Source organism: Erythrolamprus reginae, chromosome 2 (assembly GCF_031021105.1).
Source record: "Erythrolamprus reginae isolate rEryReg1 chromosome 2, rEryReg1.hap1, whole genome shotgun sequence".
Lineage (NCBI taxonomy): Eukaryota > Metazoa > Chordata > Lepidosauria > Squamata > Dipsadidae > Erythrolamprus > Erythrolamprus reginae.
In genome coordinates, this window is record NC_091951.1 from 80,170,230 (window position 1) to 80,189,011 (window position 18,782).

General features: G+C 37.2%; 1 protein-coding gene across 4 annotated transcripts in view; it reads left to right on the forward strand.

Moving 5' to 3' along the window:
- ARHGEF3 (Rho guanine nucleotide exchange factor 3) overlaps positions 1–18,782 on the forward strand; it is a 132,293-nt gene that overhangs the window by 17,256 nt on the left and 96,255 nt on the right. For 2 of the 4 annotated variants that reach the window (XM_070738475.1, XM_070738479.1), the window contains one exon: positions 14,134–14,197. In XM_070738475.1, the coding sequence (XP_070594576.1) occupies positions 14,134–14,197 (64 nt within the window). The other 2 variants (XM_070738478.1, XM_070738476.1) reach the window with 2 other exon arrangements.

The following is an 18,782-nucleotide window of genomic DNA, read 5'->3' on the forward strand; positions in this document are numbered from 1 at the left end:
TGTTTAAAGTTATAATTGCACTGAAAATAGTCACTTGCATAGGTGGTCCTCAACTTACAATCACAATTGAGCCCCAAATGTATGCTGCTAAGTGGGAAATTTTGAGTTTTGCCCCATTTTATGACTTTTCTTCCCACATTTGTTAAGTGAATCTCTGCAGTTATTAAGCTAGTGACACATTTGCTAAGTGAATCTAGATTCTCCATTGACTTTGCTTGGTCACTAAAGATTATCACATGACCCTCAGGATACTGCAAGTGACATAAATGTGAGCAAGCAGCCAAATGTAAATCACGTGATCATTGGGATGCTGCAACAATCTTAAGTGTGAAAAATTGTCATAAGTTACTTTTTTCAGTACGGTTGTAACTTTGAACGATGGCTAAATGGGCTGTTGTAATTCAAAGGATTACCTGTAACAAATCTTCCCACTTACAACTGTTGCAAAATCTCCATGGTCACAGAATTTAGATACTTCAGCATGTATGTACCACAAACTGCAACATCCTGAGATCATGTGATCACCACCTGGGACCTTTCCTACCAGCTTCTAAACAAAGAAATCCAGTGGAGGAAGTCAGATTCACTTAACATCCACATGATTAATTAACTGCAGTGATTTGCTTAACGACTGTGGCAAAAAAGTCATAAATAGTGTTGGGCGAACCCAACGAAGTTCAGGTTCGGCGAGTTCGGCCGAACTGTGCCGTGAAGTTCGGGTGAGGTCGCCGAACCCGAACCCGAACAGCCGCAGCACTGCTGCGGCGTCCTTTTCCATAAAAATAAACAAGGAGGTGGGGAATTCCCCACCTCCTTTTGCTTCCTTTTATTTTTACGGAAAAGGATGCCGCAGCTGCGCTGCAAGCAAAAGGAGGTGGGGAATCCCACGATGAGATTCCAGGGGCGGGGCGGGGCTTTGACGTCACAGAGACACCTTCCTCCCTGTTTTGGCCAGCCAGGAAGGAGTCTCCGTGATGTCAAAGCCCCGCCTCCAGAATCCCATTGTGGAATTCCCCACCTCCTTTTGCTTGCAGCGCCGTAATGGGATTCCCCATTCTCCTCCTGGGCGGCGGCGCTTCGCGGTGTTCAAGTGAATGCTGAACGCCGAACCCAAACTTTTAAAAAAGTTCGGGTTTGGGTTCGGCATGCTGAAGACTGCAAAGTTCGGCACCAGCCCGAACTTTGCAAGTTCGGTTCGCCCAACGCTAGTCATAAAATCAGCACAATTCACTTAATCACCTTGTTTAACAATAGAAATTTTGGTCCCAATAGTGGTGGTTAAGTCAAAGACTACCTGTAATAAAGCAGATGTACAATAATTCCGATTAAATAAATTACCAAAAAGATTTTTTTAAAATGCTGATTAACATTAACAATGCATCATTAACAGTGCTATAACTAATACTTTTTCCAGATACTTTGCACAGATATAATTACCTACTTTTAATTTTGCCTGTGGATCAGATAATTATGGTTAGAACCTTCATAAAGTTTTAAATCTTTTATTAAATCAAAATATGATTCACCTGAATTTGATTCTTATCCAAAGTATAACACATTTATGTGTTAGGGCTTAATTTGATGGATATATGGTGACAGTTAAATTGCAGAATTATAGAAGTGTAAAATTAGAAGATAAATTATCTAATTTAACACTGTATTCAGGATATGGACCCCATTCATACAGGCTTTGCTACAATTTTTGCTTATTGCCTATGTAGTAATTTCTGCTGCAAGCACTCACCTTCCAGAAGGAAGGAAAAGTTTTGCCTTTAACATTGATTTGCAAAAGAAAGGAAACTCTTATACTTAAGCAGTTTATTTGCAAATAAGCTAGGCATGATAGTTTTGATGGTGCTGATAATGATAAATAAGGGCAATGAAATTCAGTTATATGGCTGCCAAAAAACTATAGAATTTTCTGTGCTTCTGAACAGCTAGTGAAGAGAAGACAAGTCTGGAAAAATATATATTCTTCCTGTTCCCTTATAAAAATCCATGCCACTGAGATGAAGTCAAGGAAAGACCTATGCTGTAGCTTGTAAAAATCTCAACAATTGGATTGGAATTTTGTATTGAGTAAAAATGAACATCCATACAATTTGTTTCAACTTCAAGTTGTATTCCAGCTACAATATAAATCCCCAATATATGTTTCTATAGAAATTGCTACCAACTAATCTTCCTCGACATTAAATGGAATGTTTAAAAACCATAAATTATTTCTATACAATAAATCTTTCATAATGAACATCTTTATTTGATTTTAGGATTGCTTCAACATCCATGGCATGTTGTTTATTTTAAAGCTGAGTAATTCATGTTTTGTACAAATAAATGTTTCAGGCTTTAACATTGCTTTTTTCTAATGTAAAGCATAAAATATATGCTTCAGCTCCTTGATTCACACAATTTATGAAAGTTTTTATTCACATTAATTGATTCATTCCAAAATTCTGTAAATCATGAAAAAGAGCTTTTAAATCAATAAATACTACCTAACTTTCTGGTTTACTTTTGCTTGTAATTCAGCTCAGATGTCTTTTAGCTCCCATGAGAAGCTTCCTGTAGAAGACAACAGAATGCCTTATTCTCTGCTATCTCAACTTTTTCCCAATAATTTATCACTACAGAACACTATAAATTAAAAGATAAATCAGTTTTCTGCTTTCTGACAGAGCTGTGATAAAAAAGAATAGATACCCCTTTAACTAGGAAGAAAACTGTAATTGCAAATTCAACTAATCCCGTTGCCAACTGGAAGATCTTTTTTAAATAAACAGTATGACTAATATTAATATTATTTATTAGTTATATAAGAAATTCTGGATTATATCAAATTAGCAAGTGGCTAAGGATAATAAATCTTTATTTTTGTTTAATATCCATTAGTTGTCAATGTAGTGCTACAAATATCAATATGGTTTAAGATGTGACTGTGTTGAGGAGTTTTTACTGCCACACTTATTAACAGAAACAATAAGAGAATTGGGAAGGATCTTGGAGGTCTTCTAGTCCACCCTCCTTCTCAAGCAGGAAAACCTAAACCATTTCAGACAATTGATTGTCCGAGCTGCCCCGAGTCTTTGGAGAAGGACAGCATACAATAATAATAATAATAATAATAATAATAATAATAATAATAATAATAATAATAACAACAACAACAACAACAACAACAATACAACAAACAACAAACAACAACTATTATTATTATTATTATTATTATTATTATTATTATTATTATTATTATTATTATTTCAATACAACTCAGCAAATGAGATCACTATGCTGGATTTCATATTTCATCACCAGTCTGGCGCTTCCCAAGCACCTAGGACTGCGTGATATAGCGGCGAATTATGTTTGCCGATCCCAGTAAAGCAGGTTTTTGCAATTGACAGATGGAGATTTTGTCAATTCCGATGGTTTTCAAATGTCCGCTGAGATCCTTTGGCACTGCCCCCAGCGTGCCAAGTACCATTGGGACCACTTTCACTGGCTTATGCCAGAGAAGTTGATCTTCGTATTTCACTAATTTTTCTAGCTGCTTCTCCTCAATTCTGCTGTCCCTTGGGATTGCGATGTCGATGATACATACTTTCTTTTTCTCCACGATCAGGATGTCTGGTGTGTTATGCTTCAGAATTCGGTCAGTCTGAAGTCAGAAGTCCTACAGTAGTTTTGCTTGCTCATTTTCGACCACTTTTTCGGGCTTATGATCCCACCAGTTCTTTGCCACTGGTAAATGGTAGTTCCGGCACAAGTTCCAGTGGATCATCTGTGCCACCACATCATGTCTATGCTTGTAATCAGTCTGTGCGATCTTTTTGCAGCAGCTGAGTATGTGATCGATTGTTTCATCTGTTTCTTTACAGAGTCTGCACTTTGGATCGTCTGTTGATTTTTCAATTCTGGCTTTGACAGCATTTGTTCTAATGGCCTGTTCTTGTGCCGCCAGTATTAGTCCTTCTGTCTCCATTTTGAGTGTTCCACTTGTAAGCCATGATCAGGTCTTTTCTTTATCTACTTTGCCTTCAATCTTCTCCAAAAACTGGCCATGCAATGCTTTGTTCCGCCAACTGTCCATAGGACATTGAGTTACAGTTTTTCTATACTGTTCCTTGGTTTGCTTCACCTTGAGAAGCTTCCTATTGTTGACCTCCATCAACGCTGACTCTTTGCTCTCCTTCACATAGTCAGCTAATGCATGCTTCTCTTCTTCCACTGTCGTCTTCTCCTCGTCCTCCTCCTCCTCCTCCTCCTCATTATTATTATTATTATTATTATTATTATTATCATCATCATCTCTTCTTTAAAACCTTGAGTGTTAGAGCACTCACAACTTCTGGAGGCAAGTTGTTCCGCTGATTAATTAATCTGCCAGAAAATTTCTCCTAAATTCTAGGTTAATTCTCTCCTTGATTAGTTTCTATCCATTGCTTCCTGTCCTACCTTGGTGCTTTGGAGAATAGCTTGACTCTCTCTTTTTTCTGGCAGCTTCTTAGATATTGGATCACTGTAATCATGTCACTCCTAGATGTTCTTTTCATTAAACTAGACATACCCAGTTCCTGAAACCATTCTTCATATCTTTTAGCCTCCAATCCTCTAATCCAGTGTTTCCCAACACTGCTCTAATCATTTTTGTTGGTCTTCTCTGCACTCTTTCTAAAATCTCAACATCTTTTTTATATTGTGGCAACCAAAACTGGATGCAATATTCAAAGTGTGGCCTTACCAAGGCATTATAAAAATTATAGTTTCATTGAATAACATAAAAAGGATTACATTTCCAAGTGTTTGAAAATTAGGCTGAAGTACTTATCACAGATAATATGTTGCCATTTGATTTTTCCCCCTGATTGATTTTGTGTCTTTTATTTTTCTTGCTTCCTCTTCCCTCTTTTTGGAATGTTTATTAAAACAATGACATGAAAAAGTAATATAATTGAGTGATAAATAAATGTGGTAAATTAGACAGCTTTAAGACTTGTGGACTTCAGCTCCCAGAATTCATCCCCCAATCATGCTAGCTCAAGAATTGCCAAGTTTGAAACCATTTGCACCCCTAACCTAGAGGTGTTCAAACTTGACAGCTTTAAGACTAGTGGACTTCAACTCCCAGAATTCTTCCTCCAATCATGCTAGATGGGGTAATTCCAGCGGATGTTGTGAACTCTAACACTCTGGACATTTTTTAAGAGAAGATTGAACTGACACTTGACTGGTATACTATAGGGTTCCTGCTTGGGCAGGGGGTTGAACTCGATGGCCTTCATGGTCCCTTTCAACTCTAACAATCTATCTATCTATCTATCTATCTATCTATCTATCTATCTATCTATCTATCTATCTATCTATCTATCTATCTATCACAAGGCAAAAACACTTGTTTTTGCAAAAACCGGGCTGTTTTTAGTCCGTTTTTTTTTTTTACAAAAATGGGGTGGGCAAACGCCTGTAGAGAGCTCCTGAATGCTGGAAGATGACAAAAATGCCCCCCTTTTTGTGAAAAGGTGTGTCTTATACTCTGAAAAACGGTAGGCTGAGATAAATAAAATAAAATAAAAAAGTTGTGTTTTGATAGAGTTCAGGTTAATGGTTGGATGTTTAGAGAACAAAAGCGATATATTAAATGGTCTATCAAAATAATAGAAACAAGGATTGTTTATGAGAATAGAAAGACATGGACAGTTGTCCTAAATAGACACATTTTTATTTGATTATTGTACAGTCCCAGAGTCACTTCCTTTGAGATAGCTACATAAATTTAATTTTCCTTTTGTATACTATTCTGATTTTTGTTAATTGGTCATCCCATTGTGAGGGTCATGTATACAAGGCTATGTTTTGTTAACCCTTAGGCAATTATTGAATAAAAATATATCTAGTACTGATCTACTGGCACAGTTTCTCTCTCACACTTCTGGGGCTCACAAGATGAATTTTTGTCATAATTCTATCAAAGGCAAATTTGCCTCTTCCCGAGCATTGATCTGAACATCTTAATATAACATATATAAATGTATATTCATCTCATTTAATTTTTTCTATCTATGTTTTGTTTAAATTAATTATTTTTTGCCATAAGGAAGTAATTCAGCATATTAACAGTTAACCTGACATGATCTTCTTAAGATTCTTAAGCACCAATCATACAATTTACAGTTAATTTGGTCATGATTTCTTATCTACAAATAATAAATAAGGATAGTACAGTGCCATTATGTAGAGTAGGTGTGACTTTTTTTGAATGTCTTCCTATCTCTACCAATTTGTTAGATGACCTCACATAGAAAAACATTTAAAAGAGCCTTCCTTTTTTCACAGAATTCAGAAATTGTACCAGCTGCTCTTTATTTAAATATATTTACAACTCTGAATTAAATCCAGAGAAACCCAAGCTAACCACCCTAACAAAAAGCAACAAGATGGATGAGTTGTCATCTTGATACATTGTTTCAGTCACAGACCAATACAATTTTCCATCTTGTGAGCACCAGAAGTGTGAGAGAGAAACTGTGCCAGCTGCCTGAATGCTATCTCAGTAACCTTGGAGAGCAGATAATTAAGAGGGCATTACTAGGGTGTTCTATAAGAGAATCTTATATTGAAGAAGCAGGTGTGAAGGAAGATTAATTCAAACAAATTCCTGAGGTGGTTTCTCTGCTATTATTTGAATTATTAGAGGCAAATTTTATTATTTGTCATGGGTATTAAGCAAGATTGTATATGGGTTCCGTCAGCCCCAGTCATACGAAATGTAATGCACTGAAGCATCTGTTATGCACCTGAGCTTTTAGAGAAGTAGAATTGCAGAGATAATTAAGCCTTGTGCTAGTTAACTAGACTTTTTGCATTGTTAGGAATATTTTTGAATAAAAACACTAAACAAGAGTAGTGAGAAAAATAGCTTCTAGCTTCAAGAAGTATTAATAATTTAATAAAAGAACATTTTTCTTTTTGCATAACCTATAAAGTAACTGTTTAGACCAGCCAATATTCCTAGTATGCCTTTATTTCCTTGTGATTCCTTTGAAATTATTTTGAGAATATGTGGAAATGGAATCAGATTTGTGGGTACACAATGTATGTAAGCAGGAGAGTTGACTAAAATCATACTACTGTTGCATTTTAAACTCTTGAAAAATGCTATAGTAATCCCCTATGATTTATTGTGCCCATAATCTATCACCGCTAGTTTTGTTGTCTCCTCAAAGATTGAGTTTTCTCCAGGGCCTTATCTTGCTCTTTCCTACTGCTGATGGGTCAACTTGAGTTTAGATTATCATAAATAGCATCTCTGTATGGCTCTAGTCTACCTGTGAGCCTACTGGTGATTTCCTAAGAACATGCTATTGGTAACAGGGAGTTGAGTAAATTCAGAACCTATTAAGTATTGCTTTGTTTTATGTAATCTTTGTTATTATTTATAGCTTTTTAGATTCTGGGAGGGCTTTTTAAACTATTCAGAAGCTGAAAAGTGTAGGTGTCTTATACATTATAATTACATTTTAATAATAGTTTTTTTCTTATTGACAGTCAATGAGATTCAATCCAAGTTTATAGAGAATGCTTGGCTTGTGTCTTATCAAACAAACTAAAAATGTTCAAAGTTAGCATTGCCATCTTTTTTTGTAACATACATATAGGATATTTTTGTTTTTAACTGTGTGGTACAGACAGACCTGTACTTTCTGTACAAGGTATTTTATTACCTTGCCACAAAATATATCTAATGCTTTTTTATTTTATTTCCTCAACTTTTTATTTGTAGACAAAGCCTTATACCAGTGATGGTGAACCTATGGAAAAGGTGCCACAGGTGGCACCTGGAACCATATCTGTTGGCACCCAAGCTATTGCCTCAACTTAGCTTCAATGCATGTGTGCTGACCAGCTGATTTTTGGTTCACACAGAGGCTCAGGGAGCGTGTTTTTGTCTTCCAGAGAGCCTCCAGGGGAGATGGGGAAAGGCCTTTTTACCCTCCCCTGGCTCTAGGGAAGCCTTTGGAGCATTGGGGGGGGGAACGAAAGACAAGGCTACTGGGCCCACCAGAAGTTGGGAAACAGGCCATTTATGGCCTCCAGAGGGCTTCTGGGGAATGGGGAAAGCTGTTTTTGCCCTCCCCAGGCATTGAATTATAGGTGTGGGCACTCTCATAAGCGTGATACCATGCGCACACACTCTTTCGGCACCCGAGGGAACAAAGGTTCGCCATCAATGCCTTATACTGTCCTGCTTGAAAAAAACTCAGTCTTATACTGTACTCCCTAAATACATTTTTATTCTAATTATATCAGGTCTGCAGCTTTTAATGTTCCAGGTTAAACTCCCAATATTTAGAATTAACAGAATGGCAGAATAACAGAGTTGGAAGAGACCTTAGAGGTTTTCCAGTCAAATGCCCTGTTCAAGCAGAAGATCTTACATCATTCCAAACATGTGGCTGTCCAGTCTCTCCTTAAAAGTCTCCAGTGATTTACCTATGGATGTAAGTTCACAGTGAAAATGTAATAAAAGGGCATCTTCTTCATGCTTTCTGGATCTCACAGAATGTGTAGTAGAACAGTAATTGTCGCATTATATTGACATTGGCTTCTAAAGGATAACCATGTAATGTATCACTTCCTTCTGTTATATTCCTGGAAGGAATAGATTTGATCTACTTGATCCAGTTGCCTTAGATATTGAAACTTTTAGTTGCTTAATTAAAATGGGCAAAGATTCTGTGGATTTGAGGTTTTACATGGAGAAGATGAGTCACACAGTACAGCAGATTTTGTGGTACACACCCAGAAAGGAATACAAAACATTGTGTTCTATTGGTAACACAGTGATGACAGTCCAAAGGTGATCTCAGACTCATATATATATATATATATATACACAGTATATTTATTTATTTATTACTCACTTGAGTATGAAGACACCGGCTTCTAGAATGACTACTACTAATTGCATATATTGCCTGTTGGGAATACAATATTCTGGCCTTTTATCTAATGTGGGAATTTATTATAGAAACTATATATTCTCTAATCTCAATTTATATGCCCATGTATAAATGTGTAATGTGTTTTTTATAGGGAAATGAGTTTGTTGAGGAAAATGGCAAATAACTTTCCAATTAATCAACATTCTTAGGGCTGTGTAAATTCTTCAAAAGCAGCAATTCACAAAGTGTGGCAGCAGTGAGGAACAACTTCTGAAGCAGCCGTACAAATTGAGAGAAAAAAGTGTTTGCTTGAGCTATTTGAAAAGAAAGGTTATGCATACTGTAGTACTTCTCTCAAAGGATTTGCACAGGCACAGCAAGTTATTGGTTTAAAATGTGTGCTTGGCAAAGCTCTAATTTGTGCTAAATACACTGTAAAAGAAGAAATTATTATCATGAAATATTGATCACATTGTAATTTTGTATGTGTTTAAAATACACTAAGGAATGGGAGAAAGAATAAGTTTGAAGTAATAACCTCAAATAATATTTGGTCTAATATATGCTTACTGCTCTGTCATTGAACAAAGTGTGTAAAGTGTTCTAAATTTACTTCTATTTCCCATTAAATAATTAATTTAAAGTTTTCTGGCCGGACTGAGATATATATGAGCCAAGCTGGCGCAGTGGATAGAGTGCAGTACTGCAGGCCACTAAAGCTGACTGCTAGATCTGCAGGTCAGCGGTTCAAATCTCATCACCCGCTCAAGGTTGACTCAGCCTTCCATCCTTCCGAGGTGAGTAAAAAGAGGACCCGGATTGTGGGGGCAATATGATGGCTCTGTTAAAAAGTGCTATTGCTGACATGTTGTAAGCAGCCCAGAGTCTAAGGAGAAGGGTGGCATTAAAAAAATTGAATAAATAAATAAATAAATATCCAAAAGTGGTAATTCATCCCCAAAGGATCTAAATGTGAATATTTACAGATTAGTTGCTTTTCTGCTTTGTGAGGCTTAATGCAAGTCTCAAATACTGCATAAAGTATTAAAATAAAAGAGTCAATTGCCCTATCAATAATTGCTACAGATCTGGGGAGGTGACAGAGAAACAGTATTTTTCAGCTTTCAGAGTGTTATTTGGTAGAAGTCACAGTCCAGAAGTTATATATAAAGCATACCATTGCAGAAAATCATTTATTCCATCCTTTGTTTGTTCCTTCATGAAGGGTGTGTATATTTTAAATAGTTAACTACAGGTAGTCCTTGTTTAGCAACTGTCTCATTTAGCAACTGTTTGCAGTTATATCATAAATACATTTTTATTTATTTTATTTATTATTAAATTTGTATGCCGCCCCTCTCCGTAGACTCGGGGCGGTTCACAACAGTAATGGAAAAAACAATGTGCAATACAAATCTAATAATTAAAACTAAAAACCCATAATTTAACCCCCCCCCATACAATACATAAACAATATAGGCCTGGGGAAGTTATCTCAGTTCCTCCATGCCTGACGGCAGAGGTGGGTTTTAAGGAGTTTACGAAAGGCAAGGAGGGTGGGGACAGTTCTAATCTCAGGGGGGAGCTGGTTCCAGAGGGTCGGGGCCACCACAGAGAAGGCTCTTCCCCTGGGACCCGCCAAACGACATTGTTTAGTCGACAGGACCCAGAGAAGGCCAACTCTGTGGGACCTAATTGGTCGCTGGGATTCGTGCGGCAGAAGGCAGTCCCGGAGATATTCTGGTCCGATGCCATGAAGGGCTTTATAGGTCATAACCAACACTTTGAATTGTGACTGGAAATTGATCGGCAACCAATGACTAACTCTTGCGTTTATGATTTTCACAGGTTTTTAAATCAAAGGCAATCTAAAGTAAGACAAGGAGCATACTTTGCAACCCCTTTGCTCAACAATCAAGTTGCTGGTCTCAATTCTAGTTGCTAAACAGAGGCTACGATTATATCCCTGGTAGATGCTGTAGTGGCATGTGTAGTTTGGAGTGGACATATGAGTCATTTCTAAAATAATTATCAAGTTGCAAAATTATCTATTCTTAACTTCTAGTTTAAGATAGGGTTCTAGACTAAGCATTCTTAGGGGACTTATTAGAGAAGTGGACAATATTAAAGTTACTATTTTCCTGCTAAGTATTGTTGTTGTTAGCTGCAAGGTCGTGTCCAACTGATCGCTACCCCATGGACAACATTCCTCCAGGCCTTCTTGTCATCTACAATCGCCCAGAGTCCATTTAAACTCATAACGACTGTTTCAGCGACTCTATCCAGCCACCTCATTCTCTGTCATCCCCTTCTTCTGTTGTTTTTGCTTGAAGGAAGACCAGGATTTTGCCTTAATAATTATTTTTAAAATGGATGTTTTACCTAATATTTGCTGATTGAAAAAAAATCCTTGCATAATTTTCTTTGGGGGAATCGTTTTAAATTTGTGAAGTCCAGGAAATCAGGAGCTAATAAATAATGCAGGTTTATTACATGCTAACATTTTCTACAAGAATCTGAACTACTAGATAAAAGTCAATGGAATTCAAGGTGGGCTTGACTTAGATGCCCTGAAGGCATGAAGGGACTCAAGTCTAATGATGTGCTTTACTTATTCTTGGTAAATACCACCCTCTGGTGTTCAAATTGGCTAGGTCTTCATTTTCACTAAGGCTAGTCTCCTGAGAGAAAAATAATGGCTCACAATGCCTTTTAAAAATGTGTCTTTGTTGTGCTATGGTGAAGTATGTGCTTTGCTGCATCTGTTTCAAATTCTTTATTTGTAATGTTGGCCAAGATTTATTTCTCTCACACACAAGTCTGTGAATTCTGTCTGCACTTTTATAACTGGTGACCAATGCAGAATACGCAAGGAATTTCCTTATTGTGAAGAAAAAAGGGCCTCCTATAAAGATTTGAAGCATGCGGGAACAGTATTCTTTTTCAGAATACTGTATATTCAGTCTGAGGGGTTGAGATATTTGGATGACATATATTTTCCTATGCAGCATTTTTGTTAGCTAGCTAGTTAGCTAGCTAGTTAGCTTAATATGGCTTCTTTATATCTTCTGTACTGTATTTTTTAAAAATGACTTTTTCTGTCTTTTTGTTCTAATTTGTTATATATTAAAGATACAGTGGAACCTTGGTCCTCGTCAGTAATTTGTTCCAGAAGACCAGCCAAATATTAAAACTAATGGTTACAGAGAAAACCATGTGATTTACCACATGACCCGCTATTTCAGCTGCAACAAATCACGAGACAGCCATCATTAATTAATCAATTAGAATACTGTAGACCTTTGAGATCTTCTAGTTCATTCTCCTGCTCAACCAAGAGACCCTATAACAGTGATAGTGAACCTTTTCAGCACCAAGTGCTGAAAAGGGAGTGAACTCATGTGCACGCTCATCTGGGCTGCAACCCAGAAGAGGAACTGCCCAGGAAGCATGTTACCTCTCTCTCGGGCTCTGCCTGGCAATCTTCTATAAAAATTGTTTAAAGTCGTCTTCTTTTGGGGTAAATAAGCTCATATTCAATTCAATTCAATTTATTAGATTTGTATGCCGCCCCTCTCCGAAGACTGATATGCGTTCCCAACTGGAAATCTATGATATTTTAGTTAGTATAAGTCATTTTATCCATCATGCATTTGGTGAGGTATCTAGCACGTTCCACATTTTGCTGAGATGTCTAAAACCTGTGGATTTGAGTTAAGGAAATGTCTGAATCATTTCCCTTTTATTATGTACAATTTATATTAAATTGTATACATGTACAATTTATATTAAACCAAACTCAACCAAAACAAGCAAATTACATGATGATTTTATTCATTGTGTGAATCAAGCTATTTGTGGTCTTTCAACATAAGAATGGATATGATAAAAGAATTCCTTTTATAAATTAGTGTACCTATTCTATATTAAAAGTATTGAAAGGTTTGTTTTGCGATCAACATACATATTTGAATCATTCTGCTTAAATAGGTAATTTTTTGTCATTTTAAGTAGTGTATCTCTGGCAAAACAAATTATTTTATGTTTTCATACAAAAGAACTTCATGCAGGTTTATCTAACCCTAACCGCTTACCTGTGAAAGTGAAATGTTATGGCTTGTATATATTAGTAAAGGTGTGTATAGTTTTGTGTCTTTTATGAAATGTTCATTTGGGAAAAATGCTGCACAAGGAGGCAAAACTTTGTTGTCAAAGGTACCTTAATAGGCTAATCTACGGAATTCTGTGACTCCCTCAAACACACAATTTGTTTTTGCTGCTTCAGTGTTGCCACTGCACTACCATAGTTGACCAGTCATGTGATCCTTGTTTTAATCATTTCCTGATAGGTCCCCACCCACAACTCAATGGCAAACCTTGAAGGAACTGACAAGATTGCCAACACTCCTATGTTCCTTGCTACTTTCCCACTAACAAAGATTTTGCTTGTGGGAAGCTTGCAGGAGAGAGTCAATGCACTCAGTCCAGTATCTGTGAACTTGCATTGACCTGGCCACTCATGCATTCCCTCCCTCCTCACCTGATAGCAATTACTTACTTGCCTGCTGAGAAGAGTGGGAGGGTGGGAGGGAGGCAAGGAAGGAAGGATGGATTGCTCACTGTCAACTTCCCATAAGGAAGTTCAATGGAGAAGTAAGAGGAAGTCGGGAAAACGCTCCTTCACCCACTGATTTTTTGCCCACTTTTGGTCATTCTCCCCAGGTTTTTTATTTACTTTATTACTAGCTAAGAGTGAAGCATAGTGTGCATTTGGTAGTTAGATTTTTTTCTGTTTCCTGTGAGAATGTTTTTACCAAACTACAGCACAAAACACAGTTGATTCTCTGATGTTCAATTAAGTGGGTCATTATGACTTAAAATAATGATAATTTATAAATCATTGAAGGGCATATGGAATAATTTCTATTGAAAGAAGGACCCTCATTATTCCCAATTATTTCTATTTATTAGGAAATATTTTTTTATGTTCCTGTTGCTTTTTATGTTCAAAATGATAGTAAAACAACTACTGTACTATATCATTCCCTAGAACAGTATATCCTTCACTCTGTACAGTTTAACATTAATTTACCTAGCATATTAATATTGTGTATAAAAATCCTCAGGAGACAACATCAAAAACAGATGATAGAAACGAGGATTAAAAAATGTTGTTCTTTGCATTTTACAGGCCTAAAGAACAACAGCACAACTTTTCCTTATTTCCTTCTACAAAAAACTGGAATTTCAGAGGGGTAAGTGCTTGTATTTTAATGATTAGTGTATAATATGTTTTAGGTTTTCTTTCTGATGATTTTATTTCTATCCACCAGAGAACAACTGCAGTGTCACCTAAGGTAAGATAAGGCAAATTCTACAAAATTTAAGTTCAAAACAGCTACTTAGTTTGTACTATTTCTTTATGGGAGCCAGACACAGATATCCAGCTTGTTTCATAAGGGATTTTTTTTATCCAGGTCATTTGCTTTTTAAACAATCAAAAGCTCCTGAGGACATTAATAACTGTAACCTCACACAGACTTTATTTTTAAACACTATAGATCTGAGGGCTTACAAGAACATTTCCCATTTAAGAGTGGTGCACAATCTGGAGTCCCTCTTAAACTCGCATCATCCATTTTTGCCCCTTCCTACAGCCCTATCAAGTAAACCAGGTTAGTTTAGTTCAATTCTTACTCAATGATTAATGAAGGAAGGAGGAACTGTATTGATAATGGAGGAATATGTCCTGAGGATGTATAGCAATAGCACTTAAACTTACATGCTGCTCCATAGTACTTTACAGTGCTCTCTGAATGGTTTAGGTATGTGCAGTGTGCATAGGGATTTGTTCATAGTTTTATTTATAGTCCGGCCCTCCAACAGTCTGAGGGACAGTGAACTGGCCCCCTGTGTAAAAAGTTTGGGGACCCCTGGTTTATAGTGTCATCATATTTCTCCCAACAATTTGGCTCCCCATTTTACCAATCTCGGAAGAATGGAAATCTGACACAACCATGAGTCTATCAGGATTGATCTCCTGGCTGTGGGCAGAATTAGCCTGTAATGCTGCATTTTAACCACTGCACCATCAGGGCTCCATATGTGAGTTATAAGAGTGTATAACTTTATCCAGGTTGGGAGTTGGCTATGGTCTTTGAGTGGCATGCAGACAGCATAGTCCACAAAGTGATTTAGCCCAGGATAAAAAAAGGTTAATGTGGTTTAATTTAATATATTTAATAAAGTTACACTTCAGTGCTACATTTAATAATTTTCTTCTCTTGTATTAAAAATTATAGTTCATTTCAAATTTTGTAAGAATTCTGAGTGTTGAATCCTATGGATCCAGCATTTCTAGAGCATGGATTCCCAATCTTGGCAATTTTAAGTCATGTACACTTCAGTTCCCAGCATGGCTAGTTGGGAAATTCTGGAAGTTGAACTTCTGGGATATTAAAGTTGCCAAAATTGGGAAGCTCTTCTCTAGAGCAGTGTTTCCCAACCTTGGCAACTTGAAGATATTTGGACTTCAACTCCCAGAATTCTGAGAGTTGAAGTCCAGATATCTTCAAGTTGCCAAGGTTGGGAAACACTGCTCTAGAGTGTAAAATATGCTAATGTGTCCTTCATGATAGGTGGAATTGTTCACAGTTAGGGAAAGACCTCATATCTGAATATCTGGCTGGCCTTTTTCTAGATTGAATTGTTCATATTTGCTGCAAGCTAAATGATGTTGTGATCTTCTGAATCATCGGAGTCAGATGTTGAAGGCCATACTTAGACTAACAGCTTTCAGATTTAGCAAGCAATCTTTGTGGGGCAATTTTAATGGGTGGTTCTTTTTTATTATTAGAATTACTTAATGTGTTTCCCCAAAAATAAGACCCTGTCTTATATTTTTTTGAACTCTGAAAAAAGTGTTTAGCTTTATTGCCATGCACTCAAAAGCCTGATTGGGTTTATTATCAGGGGATGCCTTATTTTGGGGGAATCAGGATATTACGAGGTGCACCAGCAGGGATGTGAAGGGAGGTATTCTTTATGGCTGCTCTCCTAATATAGAACAATTGTTGCCTTAAAGCAAAAATGGCTCCCCACTCTGATGACTTTCTGGAGAACATTTAAGACCTGGCAATTCCCAGAAGGCCTTTGGACATCAATAGGTACAATAAGAACTATGCCAATAATAATGTGGTAATGTGGTACAAAAATTATAAAATAAGATGCAATTACTCTAAATCTAAAACAATAAAAATATAACAGCAGCAATAATAATAATAATAATAATTATTATTATTATGTCAATACAATACAGCAAACAAGATCACTATGCTGGATTTCGTATTTCATCACCAGTTGGGCGCTTCCCAAGCACCTAGGACTGCATTATGTAGCAGTGAATTATGTTTGCAGATCCCAGTAAAGCAGCCTTTTGCAAGTGACAGATGGAGATTTTGTCAATTCCGATGGTCTTCAAATGTCCACTGAGATCCTTTGGCACTGCGCCCAGCGTGCCAAGTACCACTGGGACCACTTTCACTGGCTTATGCCAGAGTCGATGTAGCTCGATTTTTAAATCTTCGTATTTCACTAATTTCTCTAGCTGCTTCTCCTCAATTCTGCTGTCCCCTGGGATTGCGATGTCGATGATCCATACTTTCTTTTTCTCCACAATCAGGATGTCTGGTGTGTTATGCTTCAGAATTTGGTCAGTCTGAAGTTGGAAGTCCCACAGTAGTTTTACTTGCTCATTTTCAACCACTTTTTCGGGCTTATGATCCCACCAGTTCTTTGCCACTGGTAGATGGTAGTTCCTGTTCAAGTTCTAGTGGATCAGCATCGTGTCTATGCTTGTAGTCAAACTGTGCGATCTTTTTGCAGCAGCTGAGTATGTGATCGATTGTTTCATCTGTTTCTTTACAGAGTCTGCACTCTGTAATTATTATTATTATTATTATTATTATTATTATTATTATTATTATTATTATTATTAATTGCTCGTTATATTTATTCTCTGGGTATTATTTATTATTGATTTCGTTTATATAAACAGACCATTAGGCCAATTGTTAAGTACAATCAAAAGATTTGTTTCTATTGAAACAAGAGAGTTTATTTTGGCAAGAAAGTAGAGATCCTATCAGCAGTTCATTGTGCGATATTTGTTTAAGAGTTGCTTGTGGCCTATTTCAAATAAAATTTAAAAATACCAATAAAATATAATTATATTGTAATATATTAGTATAGCAGAGCATACTAATATATTATAATACATGTAAGAATAGAATAGATGCTGCACCAGTAGCAAAAATTAAGCTGCACATGCAGCTTCGTTTCTTCTGTGTGTGTGCACGTGTGTCTCAATGTGTTTTTGCTTCTGCACATGCGTAGAAGCAAAAAAATCATCAAAATTTTACAAACGTGTGCGTCTTTTCACAATATGTTGCTTACTGCGCATGTGCAGAAGCAAAAACACGCTGGGACGTGCACACACGCACACAGAAGAAGTGAAACTGCAATTGGACGTACCGGTAGTGGCAGGAATAGAATCCACCCCTGGTCATAGGGTACAAATAAGCTATCAGGAAACAATCAATATTAATATAAATCATAAGGATACAAGCAACAAGTTACAGTCGTAAGTGGGAGGAGATGGGTGATAGGAACGATGAGAAGATTAATAGTACAGTGATAGTAATGCAGCCTTAGTGAAAAAGTGTTGAGGGAATTATTTGTTTACCAGTGATTGTGTTCGGGGACAAAACTGTTATCGTTGTCTTAGTGTGCAGTGCTCTATAGTGTCATTTTGAGGGTAGGTGTTGAACCAGTTTATGTTCAGGATGCGAGGGGTCAGTAATATTTTCACGGCCCTCTTTTTGACTCGTGCAGTATACAGTTCCTCAATAAAAGGCAGGTTGGAAGAAGTTGTTTTTTATGCAGTTCTGATTATTCTCTGAAGTCTGTGTCTATCTTATTGGGTTGCAGAACCGAACCAGACAATTATAGAGGTACAGATGACAGACTCAATAATTCCTCTGTAAAACTGTATCAGCAGCTCCTAGGCCAGTTTGAGCTTCCTGAGTTGGCACAGAAAGAACATTCTTCATTGTGCTTTTTTGATGACATTTTTGATATTAGGTGACCAATTTAGGTCTTGAGATATGATAGAACGTAGAAATTTGAAGGTCTCTACTGTTGATACCGTGTTGTCTAGTATTGTAAGAGGTGGTAGAATGCAGAGGTGGGTCCCTACAGTGTGCCCCATTGCCGCAGTCTGGTAGTGGCCCACTTATTGCACAATTTATATGCGACAGTTCCGGTGCTGTCTTTGCCGATCTGTGCACAGTGCCATTTTGGTTTTTTTAGTAATTTTGGGCTTTTTTTTGCTTCTGCACATGCGTGGAAGGAAAATTGTGCGAGGGCATGCTTGTGAATGTGTGATTTTTGGTGATTGTTTTGTTTCTGCACATGCATGGAAGCAAAATTCCACGAAACATCACAATGTGCATGCAGCGCACCAGTATGGAGGTAAGAGAAACCGACGCCTGCTAGAATGGGAAAGTTTCTCCTAAAGTCTACAACCATTTCTACGGTTTTGAGTGTATTCAGGTCCAGATTGTTCCGGATGCACCATGAGGCTCCTGTCTGTATGTGGTTTCATCATTGTCTCAAATGAGGCCGATCACTGTTGTATCATCTGCAAACTTCAGTAGTTTAACAGATGAATCACTTGAGATGCAGTTCATTGGTATATAGAGAGAAGAGGTGAGAGTACACAGCCTTGGGGGGATGGCAGGGGGTAGGCTTCTAGCTGGAACGCTAAATTGGGCTTGCCGC